A 22,126-nucleotide genomic window follows, 5' to 3' on the forward strand; every position below is an offset into this window, starting at 1 on the left:
TGCAATCGTTTCAATTTTGGTGGAACTCAAGTTTGCTTAATTGGGAAATATGAGGCAGTCGTAATGGAAAGAGAGGCAAGAAGGCTAAATTTAAAAGGTTGTGGTCACCTATACAAGAATAAGTGGACAATGGTTGAATGTTGAAAGAATGGATATGTACAGTATGTCGTATATATGGATGCTGATATGATTTTTCACTCTCTACATATGGGGGATGGGTATCTTGTCTTAGAAACCATGACTATCCATATGTTTATGGTACAAAATTTTGGAACTATAAAATAAACAAAACCCCAACTTTTAATACCAGTTATAATTTAATGATATTGAAAAGGTCTTTAGCTTAACTGCGACTTAAGTACAATATATCCCTGAACAAACAGGCTATAATAGAAAAAGTACCCCCCCAACATCCCAAGAACTAAGATACTAAATATCACTAACCTAAAGATAAACATTAAGGTAGTTCAATAGAAGCCTGTACAACTATTGATCATTTTTTAGACTATTAAGATAACATAGTACCTTTTCTAGCCAAGATTTAGCCTTTCAGTCTTAACACCATTGTATAGGCAGCTACCCACTGAACAGCTAGGCAGGCTTAGACCTCACATGGAAAGCTTTAACTCTAATCGAGAGTGTAAAAGAAGACTTCATTCCCTCTATTTATTCTTACCAACTGCGGAAAATCTCACATGTTTGTTCAGGAAGTATCCGGCAGGCAAATAAATCCGTGCAAGGGACAGTGTAGGTACACACTCCAGCGTTATGAGCTCTAAAAGCACAACCCATAAAAAAAAAAAGTGGTCAGTTTTTGCAAACACGGCCCACAAGCTGGACTCAAGACTAGGGTGTCAGTTTACCTGGGGCTACCTCGCGTGTCCATACTTCAGAAGCAAATACGCCTATAAAAAAACATAGTCTGGAGGGGGGGGGGGGGGGAAGGGGAGAGAGGGAAGAAAGCAAACACAGAACAGGTTTCTTAAGTCTCAGGAATTTCCGTCTACACGCCCTCCAAAGACCTCCTGTTCCCCCCCTCTAGGTTCCATTTCACGAAGTTAACATTTTAATGTACCTAGGCAAACGCCACTAGCCAAGTCGATTGTAAGCTCTTCAGAGCAGGGACGGTCTAGTGTATGTTAAAATGTACAGAACTTTAAAAATAGTCGTAGTAATGAGCATGGTGCTAATGGAACTAAATGAATGCGTACTGAACAAAGCGAGTCAAAGGAGTCAACTGAAGATCCCTGCCACCTTTTAATTTAGCGGAAATAAACTAGGGAAGCCGTCTACAATACATTTGTTCACATTTTTAGCCAGCAGTTCCCCAAACCCCCATTACCTAAAGAAAAGATTGCCCGCCATAGCTCAACTGCATGCCAAGAGTCAGGCTGGGTTATTTTACCAACTCTACAGCGGAGCTCAGAAACGCACGGAACTTAAACCCAAAAACGCTGCTAAAGAAACGGAGGAGCCCCGCAGCCAAGCCCTTTATCTCTTCAGGAAAACAGCAGGCAAGCGATGAAGCCCAACCCTCCGCCCCGCCCCATTACTTGTGATCCCTACAATCAGCCCTTCGCACCCGGCACCCAATTTCGTCTAATTTATTCATCGTGCTCTCACAAATTTCCCTCCTAGGCAATTAACCTTTTCTTCACCCAGTGATGGATATGTTTTCAGTCCTACTTAATACCGTTTATCCTGATCCCAGCAGGAAGCCTGCAAAACATTTATAAAATAACAAGATGTTTGGGATTTAATTTTTTTTTATTATTATTACAAGGGATGAACAATAAACCCCAATATTTAAATTTATACGTTATCTGTCTATAAAACTGGATGAATAGAATTGATGATTGCATTTGCATAATAATACTTTAACAGATAAATAAGCTGTGCTAGTTAATCCTTTCAATAATATGATTCTTCAAACGTGATTATTTGTTCAGCTCTCATATCAATGGATGTGCAACACCAGACATAATTGATGCAGGCATACTATTTTGCCAGCACTAACCCGTTTTTTTTGAAAGCTGCCAAGTTACCCTGATCTGGTTATGTGATTTAAAGCAAGTTGTGGGCGTTAGATAGCCTCATCCTAATGCGAGGCCCAGTTCAATGGGTAAATTCAGGGACTGCAAAATCACCCTGTTTTGGGGGGGGGGGGGGGAGGAGGGGAATGTAAATTCAAAGCCAGGACTGGCCAAAAATGATCCCTCCTGCAACTGGGTGGCTTGGTAGTATACTTTGCAATTGCATTGTTACCCATCCTAATCCATAAATTTACAACTTCACCCCAAGTCAATGAACTAGAGGTGAAGAGGAGGAAAAGCACAATGCACTGGGTTCATCATATCCCAGAAGTGATGAAACATGTCCTTCCAGAAACCAGAGTTTCAAAGTTACCCAGTTCCAAGAGGGCAGGGCTACTCAGTTCTTCTTCTTGAGGTCCACGGGCAAAGCCAGGTTTTCAGGATATCCATGAGAAAGACTTGCATATCAAGAAGGCAGTGCATGTGCTTTTTTTTCTCATGTATATTCATTATAGGTAGATATCCTGAAACCCCAGCCACCTTGAGGACTGGAATTGAGTGGCCCTGTTTTAGAGCAACAGTCCTGGCTTGCTGTCAAGATGCATTATGGGACCTACAGCAGGATTTCAATGGTAGAATCTGGGAGTATAAATCCCACGCAGCTTTGGAAGGTAATTTCAAAGCCATGATTGGCCAAAAGGTTCCCTCCTGGAGCTGGGAAACAGCAGCTTTGGTGCAGAAAGGGGCTCATGGTGCCTGAGCCAATCAGGGCCTTTGGCCCCTCCTGCTGCATTCCAGGATACACTGGGAAGGGGAAGGCCTACCTTGTCAAAGAGGTGGACCTGCAGACAGGAGGGACTAGGCATCCCTCCTGCTGTCATCTTCTTTTTAAGGTACTGGGGAAGGTTGGGGAGCATGGGGGAGCCAAGTGACAGAGGCAGGAGGGAATGGGCATCTCTCCTGCTGAGGATTTTCATGGGGAGGTGTCCAGGTGGCCACGGGAGAGGGAGGGGAGTGTTCGGGTGGCTGCGATCTTTGCGTGTGGGGGGTGGGGGGTGTCTGGGTCAAGCGATCTTCATGGAGGGGTTCAGGTGGCTGAGGCAGGAGGGAGTGGGCATCTCTCCTGCAGAGGATCTTCACTGGAGGGGGAGGGTCTGGGTCATGAAATCTTAGGCCCAATTTTTACAAAAGATTCATACTAGTTAAAAATGTCAGCACTTTCTTGGAGGTTATATTTTTCTCTCTGAAGTTAATATGTGTATGAAATGTGCAGTTTGACTCATTTAGGGGGGTCTTTTACTAAAGATTAGCATGTTATCTACATCAGGACCCATAGGAATAAAATGGGTCCTTAGGCAGATAACACACATTAATCTTTAGTAAAAGACCACCTTAATGTCTTCATTATTGGGGTATTTAATAATTCAGGGTGTTGCTATCCTGTTTGTCAGCAGAAATTTTGGATAAAGTGATGTGGTAGTCCACTTTTAAAAGCGATAAATAGAAATAAAACAAAACAAAGAAAAAAAAGGACTAACTTAATATTTATAATTATTCATTTGTTTTCTATCTTTTTACTAGCATTCATTACCTTCAACAGAATCCAAATTGAGATTGATCTATTACATAAAAGTATGGGCAGAATCATTTTAAGGCCTGTGCTCAGAACTGACCAGTGCATACTTAGGGCTCCTTTTACTAAGCCGCATTAGGGCTTTAATGCACGGAATAGCACGCGTTAAATTGCCCCCCTGCGCTAGACCTTAATGCCAGTATTGAGCTGGCATTAGTTCTAGCCACATAGCGGGGGGTTTAGCGCACGTTAAAATACTGCGTGCGCTAAAAACACTAGCGCAGCTTAGCGAAAGGAGCTTCTGCCTTCTGAGATGCATGTACACACGAGTCTTTGCCATATCCAGCACAAAGCTGAAAAACAGGCTATAAAGATGCAGAATGAGCCCTGCAGTAGTGATGCTAGCTGCAGAAGAGATGAGTCCCAGGGTAGGGGCTGAAATCCAGCCAACCACAAAAACGTAAGAGAAATTCAAGAACTTCTGACGAGATGAGCTCACCAATGAGAGAACTTCTACTGGTTGGCAATGAGTTGTGGGAAGAGTAAGTAAAGGAAATACTGACTTTGGGAAGCATAGAAATTCCCCTTGTATATTGGTGGGCAGAAGGTGAATGAGGCAGCCTATATCAGTGGTTCCCAACCCTGTCCTGGAGGACCACCAGGCCAGTCGGGTTTTCAGGATAACCCTAATGAATATGCTTGAGAGAGATCTGCATATAATGGAGGTGCCAGGCATATTCATTAGGGTTATCCTGAAAACCCGACTGGCCTAGTGGTCCTCCAGGACAGGGTTGGGAACCACTGGTCTATATAACCTGGTGGTCCAAAAGCTAAACACTGATCAATGCCCTCACAGGCAGGAAGGACATGGAAGGCTCTGCAGTTACCCCGAAAAGGAATGAAATTTAGGGTTATCAGACGTCCAAATTTCCCCGTGACCTCCATTTCAGGACATATCCAGGGTTCTGGATGGCTTTTCAAAGCCCGACACTTTGTCCGGGTTTTGAAAAGCCTCCTCAAATTGCATCGGGCAAACAAAACAAAAAACCATGAAAAAATCCTTAGTATACTGCCATGGTAAATCCTGGATTAGTGCATGGAAAAGTCCCACAATTAGAATATGCTAAGCCCAGATTTTGCCACGGTTTAGTAAAAGGGCTGCTAAGTAAATAGTTGGATCAGAGTAGAGAATGACACGGGGACAAATTTATCCCTGTCCCCGCGAGCTCTGTCCCTGCCCTGTTGTTCATCTGCGCAAGCCTCCAACACACTAAAATCAAGGCTTGTGCAGTTAAGGCAGAGTTTGCAAGAATGGGACAGGGACAGGGACAGAACTCATGAGGCAGAGATATAGAGACCTTGTGGGCATAAATTTGTTCCCGTATCATTCTCTAATTCAGAACTAATATCTTTGGAGTTAGCTGAGTTATTGAGTGAGTGGATTATCTGAAAAGTCTGAAGCTGTTTATTTGGCCTTCCAATATACACCAGGTCCAGCCCTGGTTCCAATCAAAAATACATTCTTTTTTCCTGCTGGCTTCCCACTACTCAGTGCATGTACTAGGTAACCACTTAGGTAGTATACAAACCCAGAGTTACATAGGGTTTTTGTGTGTTTTTTTTTACTCTTTAGCAAGCTTCTTTCCTTTCTTATTAACACATTACATCTAACTTGTCATTCAGGGGTGTTTATGCTTTAACCAATTTTTTTTTCATTTGGATCTGTTTTCCATTTTTTGAACACCATTGTTATGACTGTCTATAATAGCTCTTTCAACTTTAAACCATGTCAGCAGTCATTTGACATTCCATCTTCATTGTTAATGCATGGAATACATTTAGTCTGGACTAATTTTATCAAGTCTTCCTTGTGAAAGTTAAATGCTAATGCAGTAGATTTCCTTGGTGTCCTCCCTCCAGTTAAGTCACATTTGATCACATTAGGATTACTATTGCCAGATAGCCCCAACACCTTTACCCCTTGCACCAAATCCTGGGTTCCAGTAAGGACTAGTCTAAAATAGCTTCCCTCAGTTCCTGAAACAACTGCTCTAGGAAGCAGTCATTTATTTCCTCTGCAAGATTTCCCTCCTAGCATGTGACATTTATACAGTCTAGCGGCATAGCTATGGGGGCCTGGGCCCCCTCACATTCAGCGCAAGCCCCATCTGCCTCACTAACTGAAGAAGTCTCCTGTGTGTGTCACACCTGCACTGCCTGAGCAGCACTTCATTCGGGAGGTGTGCCTAAGCCCCCGATGCTGGCTCTCCTTCTGTTAAAATAAAGCTCCACTCCTCCACCAATTTGATCCATTGTACCATCCTCTATAATAAAACCCTAAGCGCACATGCACACTTAGGAGGCCGTGATCCCTGCTGCCGTGCAGTGTTCTTCTGTGGCTGTGTTTGATTTGCGTCGTGTGTGGCCTGGATGAAGCGGACAAGGTGCGGGTGCTGCGAGGCGTCCGGCTGCTACTGCTGCACAGGGAAGTGGACAGGGAGAGGGAAAGGGGGATGCTTTGGGGGGAGGGGTGTGGTGGGGGGCAGGCAGCAATCTTGGTTTGCTTGGGGGGAGACAGAGGGGGGCCATGGAGAGACAGGCAGGCATGGCTCAACAGAGAGATAGGCAGGCAGGGGGCCAGGGAGAGAGACAGAAAGAAAGACAGACAGGGACGTGGAGGGGGAGAGGGAAAGGGGGCTGCTTTGGCAGGAAGGGTATGCTGGGGGGCAGGCAGCAATCTTGGTTTGCTCGGGGGGAGAGGGGTTAGAGACAGAAGGGGCCCACGGACAGACAGGCAGGCATGGCACAACAGTAACAGAGAGAGATAGGCGGGGGGGGGGGGCAGGGAGAGAGACAGACAGACAGACAGAAAGACAGACAGATAGACATATCTATTCTAGCACCCGTTAATGTAATGAGCTTAGAGACTAGTTACAATATAATTTATATGGCAGCATTGCAGTGTCCTGTTGGTTCTCCTTCTTTCATCAGGTCTCTGAAATGCCTGTTATATCTACCTAGACATAAAGAAAGAACTGTTTTCACAAAAACACAATCAGGAGTAGCAGAGACAGCAAACAACTGGAAAGAATCATATAGGATCAATGAAATAAATGATTGAGGTCTTTGTTGAAAAGACCTTAATCATCGATCCTGCCATTCTTTCTGCTCTTTGGCTGAGCTCCTGCTCTTGTTCTTGTTTTAGCTACCTCTTCAACAAGTCCTCTTAAATGCACCAATATATTATTAAGACTTCAGAACTCTGCCACCCTATTGGGTCTTGCTCATGAAATGAGGAGCATTTATTAGAATTGCACCATAGAGGCTGAAATTTACCACTTGATTTCAACTGAAACCCAAGCTGCAAGCCTGTCTCCACAGGTCATCTTTCCCCTCAAGAGAAAACCCATCCCCCTGGGCAACCACCAACTCTGCCCTCCACCCACCGCCTAACATAAGCCCTTCCTGGGTCTATCTTCAAAAAGCCCTGGTGGCTTAGTTTACGCTTTAGTGCAGGAGCGATCCCAAGTTGCTCTTGCCCCACTCAAAGCATAGTGAAAATGGCAGCCATGAATTCCAGCCGACATTTTTGAGATTGGAAATGACATGAGCAGGAGCGACTAGGGATTGCTCCTGTACATGCCAGTTCTAATCCCACAATTGTGGCTATGGCCACCCAAAGCAGTCTTGTGAGGCTGCAATGGGAAGTCAAGGCCATTATTTTCACTACGCAGTAGGTGGGGGCAGAAGTGACTTGGGATTGCTCCTGCTCTAACAAGGCTACTAGACCACCAGGGCTTTTAGAAGGGCCTGTAGGTGAGGGATGGGGAAGGCAAAATTTGTGGGTGGCCTGGGAGGATGGGGTTACTGGATTGGGCTTGCAGAGGCAGCACAGATTAGTCAAGGGGGTGGGGACAGGGAGTTTTGGTTTCAGTCAAAAATGCACTGGCATTTTTGGCCACAACCCAAACCTGAATTTTGGGCTAGTTTCGGTACCAAATCTGAAACCAAAAGCAAAATTTGGACGACCTCTACTGAAGGATCTGGATTTCAGTTTTTCATTTATATTTTTATAACAGCATGAGTTTGGGTAGACCTGGAGCTGTGCCCCTCATACGATAGTGTGCTGAAAAGTTCTCAGCCCAACCCAATTTCCTAAATTCTGAGCGTTATTTTGCCACTGTAGCTGAAAAGAGTGTTATCTTATTTCGTTAAGTGCCAATTTGCATAAACAAAGTTCTATGTTTTTGACATTGTTCCAGATCATTGTTTGAACCATATCCACATCATTCTCGTCTTGGTTGGGCTGAGAACTTTTCAGCATCCCCTCGTATTAATTCACTGGGGACTATAGGGGTCAAATGAATTGTTACCGTGTTGTTGAACTTTTCACTTCCAGGTCAAGAGTTCAAATTTCAACTCAGGGGAGACTTATGAAAGCTGGGCTATGTGAAATCAGTTAGTGGTCTCAGTCCAGAAGCGTTCAGGTAGCTCCTGCCAGCTCCTTAGGAACTGGCGAATTCTGCTGCACACCTTGTCATTGATTTGAGAGAACTCGAAAGATTATTTATTCATGGTGTACTGCTCTGCATGCTGAGAAGATACAAAGCAGCCTTTAGCAAAATCAATATCCAAAGGTTACGGTACTTAAAAGCATTTTAGCTTGTAGTTATTAAAGTAATCCTCATGAGGGAGACTGTGACTCTTCCACCAGTCCTCTTTTCTCTTTTTCAGTAGTTTGAATCCAGCACTAAGATAAAAACAATCTTATAGAAGGCAGAATAACCTAAGACAGATAATATTATCTGGTGAAAGCACATCTAGAGAGATCAGGGGGCGTGGGGATGACGGTGCATCAGTAACTTCATCTTTGAATACTTTTTTTCCTTGCCCAATAAAAAGTATTACAAACTGCTAAGAGAAATCTAATCTGATTTTTTTTTTTTTACATTAAATAATAATAATAATAACTTTATTCTTATATACCGCCAACAATCTTGCGACTTCTAGGCGGTTTACAATAAAGAGAAGTCAATATAGAGAAACTGTTTACAATATAGAGAAACTGTAGATACAATAAAGAGAAACTGTACATACAGCGAATTAAAGGGTATAGCATTGTACATCCGGTAATTCCAACATTTCTAATCTAATCTAATTTAATCTATTTATATATAGCCTGCTTGATCCCAATCCCCCTCCTTTTATGAAGACGTGCTAGGCTTTTTTATCGCTAGCCGCAGCGGTAAAAGCTCTGACGCTCATAGAATTTCTATGAGCGTTGGAGTTAATACTGCCATGGCTGGCGACAAAAAAAGCCTAACGTAGCTTCATAAAAGGGGGCCAACATTTGGTCCAAAGCGGTTTACAAAAGAGAGAGAATTACCTAAGGAAAAAAAAAATTAAAAGGCTAAATGACCCCCCCCCTTTTTTTACAAAACCATAACGCTGTCTTTAGCGCCAGTCGCGGCGGTAACAGCTCCTAGGAGTTGTGTAAGCATCGGAGCTGTTACCACCATGGCCGGCGCTAAAAACTGTGCTACGATTTTGTAAAAAAGCAAGCCCGAGAGCTAGTCTCGACGGGCGACCCTAACGCGGGGCTGGGTGGCCCGCTGAGTCGCTCGTCGGGCTAGTTAGTTGTGAGGGAGTCGTGGATAGGCAGGAAATGAGAGAGCGGGGGGGGGGGCGGAAGGGGGTGCGGTCCGTGGTCGCGGGATCTCTTCCCCTCCTCTCCTCGGGGCGTCGCAGCCGAGGGGGATTGTGGGTGGGAGGGGTTATAAGGGGAGCATGCTCGGAGGACTTAAACGGTTTGGTCCTCCGAGACAGCGTTCCCACCCGCCCGCCCTTTAATCTTTGGGGTGCCTGGGGATTGGATGGGGTTGCGGTATCCCGAGCTACTGGCTACTGGGGCTCATCAAGGGATGAGCGGTGGGCCGGCTGGGAGCCGTGCCTGGTGGGTCGGTTGACCCTGGAGAATGGGGCATGTGTGGGACATGCCACCCCTCAGACACTAGCTTGGATGGCGGGGTCGGGGGCCAATTACTTCGGAGGGTAGCTCGGGATCAGGTAACAATGGTGATACCATTGTTAGGGGGGTTTTGTTAATGTTTTGGTTTTGCTGTTAACTTATGTATATTTAATTGTGTTGCATTTCTTGAATATGTTATTATTCAATAAACAGGGCTACGGCCAGGCATTTACCAACCAAGGTGTGTTTGTCTTCTTGGGATTGGTAAGAGGTATACAGGGACGGGGAGGGGTGTCAAGTAACAGGAAGCGGGCCACTCCAGGTGCCGCTGTTAACAAGGGGTAAATATTTTTGAAACAAATGTTTTTAATTGTTTATGAAAAATAGCATAAGAAAGTGCCCGAGTTAGAAAAGGCGGTAAAGCATTCCAAATATGAACCACTTGATAGAAAAAAAGAAAAAAAAATACCTTTCATAAATTCCTCTGTGTACTGAATAGATTTAGATGATGGAAAATGTAAAATAGAATCTTTCAGTCTAGACGAATGTCTAACAGAGTGATGGAAAATCAGATTAGAAAGAAACTGAGGAGCTGCATCATCCTGAATCTTAATAACAAAACAAGATAATTTAAACTCCACGTGGGCTTTCAGTGGCAGTCAATGAAGAGAACTCAAAAGAGATGTAATGTAATCCTAACTTTTTTTTAATCTAAAGATTAAACTAGCCACTGTGTTTTGTAGCAGTTGGAGCCTTTTCATTAAAGTAACAGAAATACTAGTACGGAGAGCATTGCAATAACAATTTGCAACAAATTTTAACTTTTTTTTCTGGGGCAAGAAGAAAATGAGGTTTACTTTATAGAATTTGACCTCCTGTGTATGAAAATAACCTCAGTTTTCTCCTATCACATATAGTTTTTGAGCAAATCGCAAATATTTATAGCATGAGACGTCATAAAACAAGTTTACAAGTTTATTTAAAATTTGATAAATCGCCTATACATAGGGCTCATTTTACTACGGTGCGCTACCGTTTTTAGCGTGCGCTAAAGATTAGCACGTGCTAACCATGCGCTAAACAAAAAAATACTAACACAAGCTTTATGGAGGCGTTAGCGTTTAGCGCATGCAGTATTGTAGCGCTCGCTGAAACCACTAGCGCACCTTAGTAAAAGGAGCCCATAGTTTCTAATGTAACGCATTGCGCCGATTTAAGAGTTCCTATAAATATTCTTTTCTAGAATCGTTTTGCTGTTGAAGTGCATTTATAAACGCGATTAGGAGCATCTCTAATGAAAGTCCAACAGTCAGCCAGCATTGATGAATTCCATCTGCCCTGATATTGTTTCTCCATTGTAGCAATGTCCTGGTGCTTAAAAATCTAATTTGGGGCAAACTGTTTAAATATTTCAGAAATTGTTATAACATTTATTCTAATCATTAGAAAATATAGCGAAAAAGTTAATCTTTGCATTATAATGCTCTTTTGCTAAAAATCAGAGGGTTATACCGAAAAATTAAGGTCAGGTTTGAATTCAGCGACCCCAAATCATTAAAGAACACTCACTACAATTCATGTCCCAAAACCTCTGTTGCACGGTGTTAATTCAACTGAACTTAGATCAGAGCCTGGATAACCGCGGGAAACCATCTTATGGTCCTTCTACACCAGCATTCTTCAATGCAAGGCTTGAGGGTCAGTGGCTGTGCCCCATTCATACTCTGATTCTTCCTTATCTCCTTAAAGAATGACACGTGGATGGTTTCCCGTGGTTAACTGCAGGGACGAGGATGGGGCCAAATTCTGTCCCCGTGTCATTCTCTAGGGCCCTGCACCAATTTGACAAACTGATTATCAAAAAGTATGATTAAATAGCTTTCAATTGTTTAATTTTAATGAAACATCTTTTATATAAATTCTTAACCTGAGAATCAAAAGACAGGAAGGAGTCCACAGTGACCCCTAGGACTTTGGAAGAAAGTTCAATTTTCACCTAATCATTAATGTTCAATGGCAGAGTATCAGGAATTAGCCTGGGGGTTTTGGGGTGTTTTAGGGGAGCTCACCATGACCTGCAGGGAAGTTCTGGTGAGATGGTTATGTGGCACCCTTTTTGTGAAGTTCACAGCCGTGCCCTGTAAGGTGCTCCACTGCTGTGTTGCCATGTCTGGGTGGCCAGTCCATCACTTTACTGGCCCCTCCCACATCCAAAAGGTCTTGTTCTAGGCGTTTGGGACTTGGACAATTTTTTGGACAAGAATGTTATATAAAGATAGATGTACTAGCGGTCTGGACGATCAAACGGCTGGACATAGAAGTAGACAATTTTCACAAAAAAAATATTTTGGACGTACTTTACGAGAATGGACATGTTGCCACTGCCAACTTTTGACGTCCAAATTGAACTTAGATGTTTCTTTTGATTATGCCCCTCCACATCAACTGGGCATAACATTGGCTACCCTCCAATCTTCAGGTACTATGGATGATTTTAATGACAGATCAGAAATTTCATGTTTGAGTTCTTTTAGTACCTTAGGGTATTTACTATCCAGGCCAGGTGATTTATCACTCTTTATCTTGAAGTACCTGAGCCTCTTTTTATCAGTAAGGAGACTGATCTTACCAGAGTCTGAGGAGTGAACAATCAGTCCTAGAAAATCAAAGCTTAAAGCTTAAAGGGTAGATTCAAGAAAGAGCCAAAATTTAGGAGTCAGGATGATGGCACTATGCACAAATTCTATAACTGCAGTTCCATGTGGATTTGACATTATAGAGTATTAGCATAGGTCGGCAAGTTTGCACCTAACTTTAGGTGTGAGCACTAATGCAAGGTCAAAGGCTGGTGTAAGTGCTTGACCCAACTTGGCAGTTAGGGACATAACTCCTAGTATTCCATAGCCTAACTCCTTGGCATGCCCTAGATCCATCAATATCCTTTCTATGCCCACACTCCCTACAAGTTGCACATGACGGACTGGGCACACGCAGCTTCTAGAATAGTAATATTTTATCATTTTCTTTTCTCTGCAATATTGTTGTTCTTTTCTTCCTTGTATATTATTATTTTACTAGTCATTAAGCCCGTTACATAAACGGGTGCTAGAATATATGTATGTATGTCTGTCTTTCTGTCTCTTTCCCTCCCACTGTCTCTCTCTCTCTCCCTGGCCCCCTTTCTCTGTCTTTCTGTCCCTCTCCCTGTGTCTTTCCTCCAGGTATTTCCCTTCCCCTCCAAATCCCTGTGCAGCAGTATCAGCATTTTCCCCCACCCCCCTTCCCTACTCTTAGCACGATGTGGCCTGCTCCTTTTGGCCCCTCCCCCTTCCCTCCCGCAGTGTAGCCTGCTCCAAGGGCCCCCCCTTCCCTTATCGTGTTTCCCGCAGGCAGGCCCAGCTTCTCCCTGCACGTACCCTTTTTTGTTTCTGTTTCCCTCCTTCGCGTGGCTGCCCGCCTGGTCCCACTGAGCGGCTTGCAGCTGGAGTCTCTTTCGGCGCTTCCCTGCCCGGCCCGCGGTCTGGCCTGCTCTGGGCGAGTGTCGCAGGGCTCCTCTCGATCCCCGCCAGCGTCGGAAGCCTTCTCCGACGCTGGTGCGGCTCATGAGAGGAGCCGACACCGCGATCTGGAGAGCAGGGAGTCCAACGCTGGTGGCTGGGAAGCAGTAATAATAATAATAATTTATTTCTTATATACCGCTATAAGTAAGGCTGGGGACTCGCGCATGCGCACTCCTGAGGCCACGGACCTACATCTCACAGATCAGAGATCACGGAAGCATGCAGTTGAGTGTGCATGCGCGGCTAGGGGTTTTATTATTTCAGATTGTGAAACATTTAGATCAGTGTATCTCAAACTGTGTGCCGAGGCACACTAGTGTGCCTCCTGAGATTCCAAGTGTGCCGCGGCACACTGAGGAGGAAGAGGGGCGTCTGCCAGCTGACTTCCCTACGCGGTACAGCGCCAGCTCTGCCCGATTCACCGAAGGCCTGCATGTTTCTCCAAAGAAAGTATTGAGAAAATTGAGAATAGTGCAGAATACGACTGTCTGACTGATATTTGGATTGAAGAAAAATGACCATATTGGTCCTTACTATCATTTGTTGCATTGGCTGCCGGTGGAGGCGCGAGTACTAGTGAAATTTTCTTGTATCTGTTTTAAGTTGATTTGAGGATTGGCCCCCAACTTATTTTTTATTTCATTTCGTGTTGTACAGCCCAACGAGGAAAACTAGGAGTTTACATTTATTCGCTTATCCAAAAATTACTGGCTGCAGATACAAGACTTTTTTGGATGACTCTCGCATTTCAAGCAGGTAAACAGCAGTCCTGGCTGGGTAAATACATTGGTGAAGCTATGTTGTCTTATGGTACATTTCGAAAAGAAATTAAGTCAGTGCTATTTGACAAATTCATTTCCTAAATGTGGGTACTATTGTTAACAAAACTATACTGAGTATATTTTAAGAAACTTGTATTTTTAACTACAGTATTTGTAATTTCACTGTGTAAATCGCCTAGAAATCGTTTGGTTATGGCGGTATAGAAGAATAAAGTTATGTTATGTTCTCTCTAGCATCCTCTGGCTTCCCCCCTGGTCTCCCGGTCTCACCTTTAAAGCTAATTACAGCAGCCTGCAGAGAATTGCCGGTAGGTAAAATGATTTTATTTTCAATATAGTGATTGAAATGTGTCAGTTTTGAGAATTTATATCTGCTGTGTATATGAAAAATGAATGGAAAAAATTGCATTACAATTAGCAAAGGGGATGGGATCTGGGGCAGAGCTTAGGTGGGCCTAGGGAGGAGGTCTGTGGTTGGGATACTCACTTGATATTTGATTTCTCCTCCAAGATTTTGGGAATCCTTTTCGATTCCTCTTTCACCTTTAAGGATCAAATAAATTCTTTGGTCAAGAAATGCCTTTTCAGTTTACGAATGCTGAGGAAGGTTAGATCTCTTTTCCATCAATGCCATTTCTCAGTTTTGCTTCAATCTATTATATTATTTCGGCTAGATTATTGTAATGCTATTTATCTTGGTGTTACAAAGACCTGTCTCGGAAGATTACAGTTGATTCAGAGTACCGCTGTGAAGCTGATTTTTAGAAAAAACAAGTTTGACCATGTGACTCCATTGCTATTGAGCCTTCATTGGCTCCCGGTTTATCTCAGGATTCAATTTAAATGTGCATACATTACTTTTGAAATTTTACATGGTGTTTTCACTCCTCTTGTCCCTCTGCTATGGAACATTTATAGATTTTCCTATGCTAGAAGTGCTCAACAATTCAAACTTTCTCTTCCATCTAGAAAAGGAATTAAAGAAATCAAGAACTTCAGCCTTTCTTTGCTTTTTACATTTTTTCAATTATGGAACAAACTCCCTTTAGCTTTGAGAAGCCCTAGCTCTTCCCTAGTGGCAACATGTCCATTCTCGTAAAGTATGTCCAAAATATTTTTTTTGCGAAAATTGTCTACTTCTATGTCCATCCGTTTGATCGTCCAGACCGCTAGTACATCTATCTTTATATAACATTCTTGTCCAAAAAATTGTCCAAGTCCCAAACGCCTAGAACAAGACCTTTTGGATGTGGGAGGGGCCAACAAAGTGATCTTTAAAATCTTTTTTATTCGCCAAACATTTCGGAAATTAATCCTTTTTTAATTCTTGTTGTTCTCTTTTAGTGTATCTTTTCTATAATTATTATTAACCGAGTCGAGCTTCCTCTGGTTGATGACCCGGTATATAAAGCTAAGTTTTAGTTCAGTTTAGAAACACTGCTGTAGGCAATCAGCTGGCGCCAGTGCCTCTCTTTCTCTCCGGCCCTCTTCCCTGCTGACACCCCCTACTGGCCTCTCAGGGCCCATCTGGAGGGCCTCTGCACATGCATGGATGTCAATGTGATGATGTCAACATATGTGTGATGTCATCATGACAACGTCCGCGCACTTTTGGGTGCCTCAAGCTGTGGCCACTACCTTTAGTGTGCCCCGGCTCGAGAAAGTTTGAGAGACACTGATTTAGATGGTACTTGCCAATGTGTGGTATATCAAGTTCAGAATAAACTTGAAACTCGATTAAGATTAGTTGCATACAGAAATGCTAACCACTACCAATTAACAGCGATTCATGCCAATAATTGGCTGTTGATGCCAATTAAAAGCCAATTATTAAATTAAGGCTTAGACAAGTTTCTGGAGGAATAGTCTATAGTCTGTTATTGAGACAGACATGGGGAAAGCCACTGTTTGCTCTAGGATTGGTAGCATGGAATGTTGCTACTATCTGGGTTTCTGTCGGGTATATGTGACATGGATTAGCCACTGTGGAAACAGGATACTGGGCTAGATGGACCATTGTTCTGACCCAGCATGGCTGTTTTTATGATCTGCCCTTATTCTATAAGTGTGCATGCAAAGCTGAGTTATGCATAAATTTGGGCACAGATGTTTATAGAATCTGGAGATTATGTGCTAATTCTTGCACAATACTCAGAACTGTATGTATAGAGAGACCCTATGGAGAATTTGCTGCCTCCATATTATCCATTATCCATGTGTAGACAGGGTTACCAGATGTCCGGGAAAACCCGGACATGTCCTCTTGTTTAGAGGACTGTCCAGATTCCTGGACGGACTTTCCCCAAAATCCGGCTGTTTGTTTGGGTTTTGAAAAGCCCCGATGAGCTCTGGCAGCATCTGGAGTTCTGAGCAGGCGTGAATGACGTTACATACATCCACACATGCTCCAGGCCCTTTAGACGTGGCTGGAGCTTGTCGGGGAAGAGAGGAGGCAGTGTGGGGGGCGTAGCTGGGGGCAGAATGGGGCATGGCTGGAGACGGAACTGAGTGGGACTGGGGTGGAACAGGGTAGGGCGGGAGGTGGAACAGGGTGTAATTATGTGTCCGAGGTTTTGCGGAAGAAAATATGTATACTTGCTAAAGGGAGCAAGGGTAACCCCAGAGACATTACACTAAAGGAAAAGACACTAGCACTTTAAAAACAGGGGATATAGTAGTAACTCTTATATGCAATACAGTAAAAGCGTTATGGTAGAACAGAGGAGCCAAAACTTCAAGGACTCAGCTGGTGAATAAAAATGCAAAATTTATTTAAAAAAAAAAAATCATCTTTATTGATTTTCAAACTTTGACAGTGCAATACAATTAATTGAATATAAAATAAACGCACAATTAACTACACAAATAATACATAAAACAATCATTTTCTCTCATCCTTCTCCCAATTATTAATATAATAAGACATATGATGTGATTACAATATTATAATTAAGTAATTTTAATCCTCAAAATACATTTCCCTCCCCCCACCCACCCACCCTGGATGTGTAAGGAAATCTAAGAAAAGGAGAGATACATGACCCTTATTGCGAGGTAACAAATGTAGTCAATGGGCTCCACACTTTATTAAATGAACTACTAAACCCCATACATTCCGCATTCATTCTCTCATATTTAGAACGGAGGAGCCAAAACTTCAAGGACTCAGCTGGTGAATAAAAATGCAAAATTTCAAAAAGAACACTTGGGCATCAAGGTTATCATTAGATAAAAACATCTTTACTGATGATCCCCTACATATAATGCAAAATAGGGTAAAAATAATATGAAAACCACACCTGCAATGTCAATCAAAATCCTGAAAAGAATCAACAGTTAAAGTGCTAAAACATGCAACAGTTCCTGCGATTCCCTCTTCCTCGCTCTTTTGAGTCCTGGGCTCTGCTCCTCAAAATGTCCTCAGTCTCTGCAAGAGAGGTGCAAAGAAAAATAGAACCTCCACACTCTTGTCCATTAAGAATGCACTTTTGTTACAGAGGACTCTGGGAAACGGAAATTCAATGTTGGGATCTGCACTTCAATATCATTCACACAAAATACATCACTAGAATTCTCTTTGGTATCAGGAATTTATTCTACCAAACTATCAGACAATTACATTAAGTTATGAATTATTACAACGGTTGTGATGATAGAAAGCCACACAAACACTCTTCATACATAAAATTTGAAATTCACTTCACACTATTAGAACACTGTACATATCTTACAAATGCAAAGTTAATAACCTTGTATTTATAAAGCAGGTGGCATAGGCCTAAAAGTAAGAACATAAGAATAGCCTTACTGGATCAGACCAATGGTCCATCTAGCCCGGTATCCCGTCTTCATGGAGGCTAATCCAAGTCAGAAGTATCTGGCAAAAAGCCAAATTAGGCAATGGCGATCCAGGGCAAGCAGTGGCTTCTCCCATGTCTTTCTCAACAGCAGATTATGGACTTTTCCTCCAGGAATTTGCCCAAACTTTTTTTAAAACCAGCTACATTAACCACTTTTACCACATCCTCTGGCAAAACATTCCAGAGCTTAACTATTCTCTGAGTAAAAAAATATTTCCTCCTATTGGTTTTAAAAGTATTACTCTGTAACTTTATCGAGTGTCCCCCTAGTCTTTGTAAATCTTGATGCAGTAAAAAATTGATCCACGTACCCGTCCTATACCACTCAGGATTTTGTAGACTTCAATCATATCTCCTCTCAGCCATCTCTTTTCCAATCTGAAGAGTCCTAACCTCTTTAGTCTTTCCTCATATGATAGGAGTTCCATCCCCTTTATCATCTTGGTTGCTCTCCTTTGAACCTTTTCTAGCACCGCTATATCTTTTTTAAGATAAGGAGACCAGAACTGAATACGTCTTGTTTGCTATTTTGGCTGACGCCACATATTGGGCAGAAAGTTTCAGTGTATTATCTACGATGACACCCAGATTTTTTTCTTGAGTGCTGATCCCTAAGGTGGGCCCTAGTATCCGGTAACTATGATTTTGATTATTCTTCCCAATGTGCATCATAAGAACATAAGAACATAAGAAATGCCTCTGCTGGGTCAGACCCGAGGTCCATCGTGCCCAGCAGTTCACTAACGCGGCGGCCCAACAGGTCCAGGACCTGTGCAGTAATCTTCTATCTATACCCCTCTATCCCCATTTCCAGTAGGAATTTGTCCAATCCTTTCTTGAACCCCAGTACTGTACTCTGCCTTATAACGTCCTCTGGAAGTGCATTCCAGGTGTCCACCACACGTTGGGTAAAGAAGAACTTCCTAGCATTTGTTTTGAATCTGTCCCCTTTCAACTTTTCCGAATGCCCTCTTGTTCTCTTATTTTTCGAAAGTTTGAAGAATCTGTCCCTCTCTACTCTCTCTATGCCCTTCATGATCTTGTAAGTCTCTATCATATCCCCTCTAAGTCTCCTCTTCTCCAGGGAAAAGAGACCCAGCTTCTCCAATCTCTCAGAATATGACAGGTTTTCCATACCTATTATCAGACGTGTTGCTCTCCTTTGAACCCTCTCGACTAACGCCATATCCTTCTTAAGATACGGCGACCAATATTGGACGCAGTACTCCAAATGCGGGCGCACCATCGCCCGATACAACGGCAGGATAACTTCTTTCGTTCTGGCTGTAATACCCTTTTTGATTATACCAAGCATTCTATTCGCTCTCTTAGCGGCCGCTGCACACTGTGCATTTGTCCACATTAAATTTCAACTGCCATTTGGATGCCCAGTTTTCTCATTTCCTAAGGTCTTCCTGCAGTTTTTCACAGTTAGCATGCATTTTAAAAATTATGAAGAGTTTAGTGTCATCTACAAATTTAATCACCTCACTCATAGTTTCAATTTCCAGGTAATATATAAATAGGTTAAATAGCACCAGTCCCAGTACAGATCCCTGTGGCATACCACTGTTTACCCTCCTCCTTTGTGAAAAATGGCCATTTAACCCTGCCCTTTGTTTTCTATATGATAACCAATTCTTAATCCACAATTCAACATTGCCTCCTATCCCATGACTCTTTTCTCAGGAGCCTCTCATGAGGAACTTTGTCAAATGTTTTCTGGAAATCTAGATACACTACTCAACTGGCTCGCCTTTATCCACATGTTTATTCACACCTTCAAAAAGACAAGACCTCCCTCGGCTGAACCAATGCTGACTCTGTCTGTTTGCCTACATGTTCCACAATTTTATTTTTTATAATTGTTTTCACTATTTTGCCCGGCACTGAGGTCAGGCTTACCCAGGGATCTCAAAGTCCCTCCTTGAGGGCTGCAATCCAGTCGGGTTTTCAGGATTTCCCCGATGAATATGCATTGAAAGAGTGCATGCAAATAGATATCATGCATATTCATCGGGGAAATCCTGAAAACCCGACTGGATTGTGGCCCTCAAGGAGGGACTTTGAGACCCCTGGGCTTACCGGTCTATAATTCCCTGGATCGCCCCTGGAACCCTTTTTAAAAATCAGCATAACATTGACCACCCTCCAATCTTTAGGTACTACAAACGATTTTAACGACATGTTACAGATCACTAACAACAGATCAGCAATTTCATGTTTGAGTTCTTTCAGTATCCTGGGATGTATACCATCTGGTCCAGGTGATTTATCACTCTTTAACTTGTCGATTTGGCTTAGAACATCTTAAGGTTCACCGAGATTTCTTTCAATTCCCCCGCCTCATCACCCTTGAAAACCATTTCCAGTTCAGGAAGATTTCTTACATCTTTATCCATAAAGCCCAAAGCAAAAAATGTAATCAGTTTCTCCACTATGGCCTTATCCTCCCTGAGCACACCTTTTACTCCTTGATCATCCAATGGTTCCATGGATTCCCTCACAGGTTTTCTGCTTTTGATGTACCTAAAAAAATTGTTACTATGAGTTTTTGCCTCCGACATGTTCTTCATAATGTTGTTTCAATGCTTTCCATTTCTATATCAATGCTATGCATCTAACTTGCTAGTGCTTATGCCTCTTCCTATTTTCTTCATTCAGATGCACTGGGCCCTGCATGTTTAACACCAAGGACTCCTTTTACAAAGCTGCGATAGCGTTTTTAGCGCACGCAGAATTTTAGCACACGCTAAACCCATGTTATGCGGCTAGAACTAATGCCAGCTCAATGCTGGCATTAGCATCTAGCGCGCGTGGCAATTTAGCGTGCGTTAAGCGTGTGCTAAAACCGCTATCGCAGCTTTGTAAAAGGAGCCCTAACTCTGGTATAGAGAATGGCACAAAAAAAGTTAATGTCTCAGTCTCTGAAAACTGTATAAACACCATAAAATTAGCAGTTAGACAAAAAAAATAAAAAAAAAATCACTGGCAGGGTGACCATTGCAGAATTATGGAGATAAAAATATCGTGATAACCTGGACCATTCACATTCCCACAGATAAAAAGATCAATGCACTAAAATTGACCTTTGTGGTAAAAGAGAAATGCACGAGAATGTCATTATTAATAAATGTGTTGGTATCTTGGAGCTATTCTGTGCTAAATGTGAAGAAAGAAGATCATCAAATCAGAGACCAAAAATATGTAGTAGAAAGATAGAAAAATTGTCCCAGTTGTATCGGTACTATGAGTCTGAGTGAAAAGAATTTCCAAGGTCATTGCAGTAATGTATGCTGCCCGTGCTCACAGAACTGAAGTTCCTTTAATCTTCTGGCCAATTTGGGAGGGTCATCAGTAAGAAAGGAAGCAGGGGAAGGCTCTAGCACGTGCCTGAGCTGTGCTACTGCTTCCCCAGTTCTACCATCCTCAGTGGCCACCTAGTTTGCCCGGACAAAATGACGGGTTTTGAAAAGCCTTCTGGAGCCCCGGACATGTCCTCAAAAGGAGGTCATGTCTGAAGAAATCCGGACGTCTGGTAACCCTATATAGAGTCTTTGGTGAGAATTAGTGGAACTAGTGAGTGGTCTGAGGATGGGGTTTATTGAAAATGACTGGGACTGAAAAATGGGGAAATGTGAAGGGTTTGCTGAATTTATGCCTGAATTTATATGATGGTGGGCAAACTTGGTGGGGGCAATGTCTGAAAGAGCATATAAGCAACAGAACAGGACTAGAAAAGCGAGCTAGAGTACATGCACTTGTTAATGTTTCTGTGTCTCTGGAGAGAACAGTCATATAAATGAAGGTTCCATTTGAAAATCTGGGCTGGAATGGAGAGGTTCATTGGTGCCTCTGCACATATCAAGTGGAGGGAAGTTTTAAGCCCAAAGAATTTACTCCATGAATTATTCCTTAAACACTATCCTAATACTGCCTCCACTCTGCCATCCTTTCAGAAGCTTAAAAAAAAATCAACTATTTATTTTATTTTGCATTTTCTCTTTGTGAACCTTTATTCACTTGTAAAACTTTGCAAATTTATATCTTTTTTTTTTTAAATATATGTTTCTTAAATGAACAAAGCACAAGAGAAATGTACATCGGCCAAGCCGAAAGCACCACAAGATAAATAGCAATACAGAGGAACAATTCAACCATTCAAAAATCAGATAATCAAACAAAGAACTCCCATGCGAAGTCCAAGGTTTTATACAGAAATACAGAAATCCCCCCCCACATCCATTCCCCCTCAAAGCCTTCCCCCAACCCCCCCATTTCTTGGAATGCTCTTTTGTGGGATCTTTGTGAGTGCAGGTGCTTCGGGAGCTGGAGGATGTTCTGGGGCGG

At 42.7% G+C, this 22,126-nt stretch overlaps 2 protein-coding genes across 6 annotated transcripts in view; one reads left to right on the forward strand and one right to left on the reverse strand.

Annotated features, from left to right (window-relative positions):
- LOC117356459 (zona pellucida sperm-binding protein 2-like) overlaps nucleotides 1-1,534 on the reverse strand; it is a 43,814-nt gene extending 42,280 nt beyond the window's left edge. Inside the window, exons 1-3 of the mRNA XM_033935687.1 lie at nucleotides 1,343-1,534; nucleotides 864-922; nucleotides 677-775 (exon numbers count right to left, since the gene is read on the reverse strand). Coding sequence (XP_033791578.1) covers nucleotides 677-775; nucleotides 864-922; nucleotides 1,343-1,365 — 181 coding nt within the window. The 5' untranslated portion in view covers nucleotides 1,366-1,534. The remainder of the gene's footprint in view (nucleotides 1-676; nucleotides 776-863; nucleotides 923-1,342) is intronic.
- Nucleotides 1,535-2,645: 1,111 nt separating this feature from the next.
- The window catches only part of KCNS3 (potassium voltage-gated channel modifier subfamily S member 3), a 60,829-nt gene continuing 41,348 nt past the window's right edge, over nucleotides 2,646-22,126 (forward strand). For 3 of the 5 annotated variants that reach the window (XM_033938174.1, XM_033938175.1, XM_033938177.1), the window contains exons 1-3: nucleotides 2,731-2,926; nucleotides 13,792-13,890; nucleotides 14,151-14,224. The gene's annotated coding sequence lies outside the window, so the exon portion shown is untranslated. Of the gene's footprint in view, nucleotides 2,705-2,730; nucleotides 2,927-13,791; nucleotides 13,891-14,150; nucleotides 14,225-22,126 lie in introns of those variants that run through there. The other 2 variants (XM_033938178.1, XM_033938180.1) reach the window with 2 other exon arrangements.

Source organism: Geotrypetes seraphini, chromosome 3, assembly GCF_902459505.1.
Source record: "Geotrypetes seraphini chromosome 3, aGeoSer1.1, whole genome shotgun sequence".
Classification (NCBI taxonomy): domain Eukaryota; kingdom Metazoa; phylum Chordata; class Amphibia; order Gymnophiona; family Dermophiidae; genus Geotrypetes; species Geotrypetes seraphini.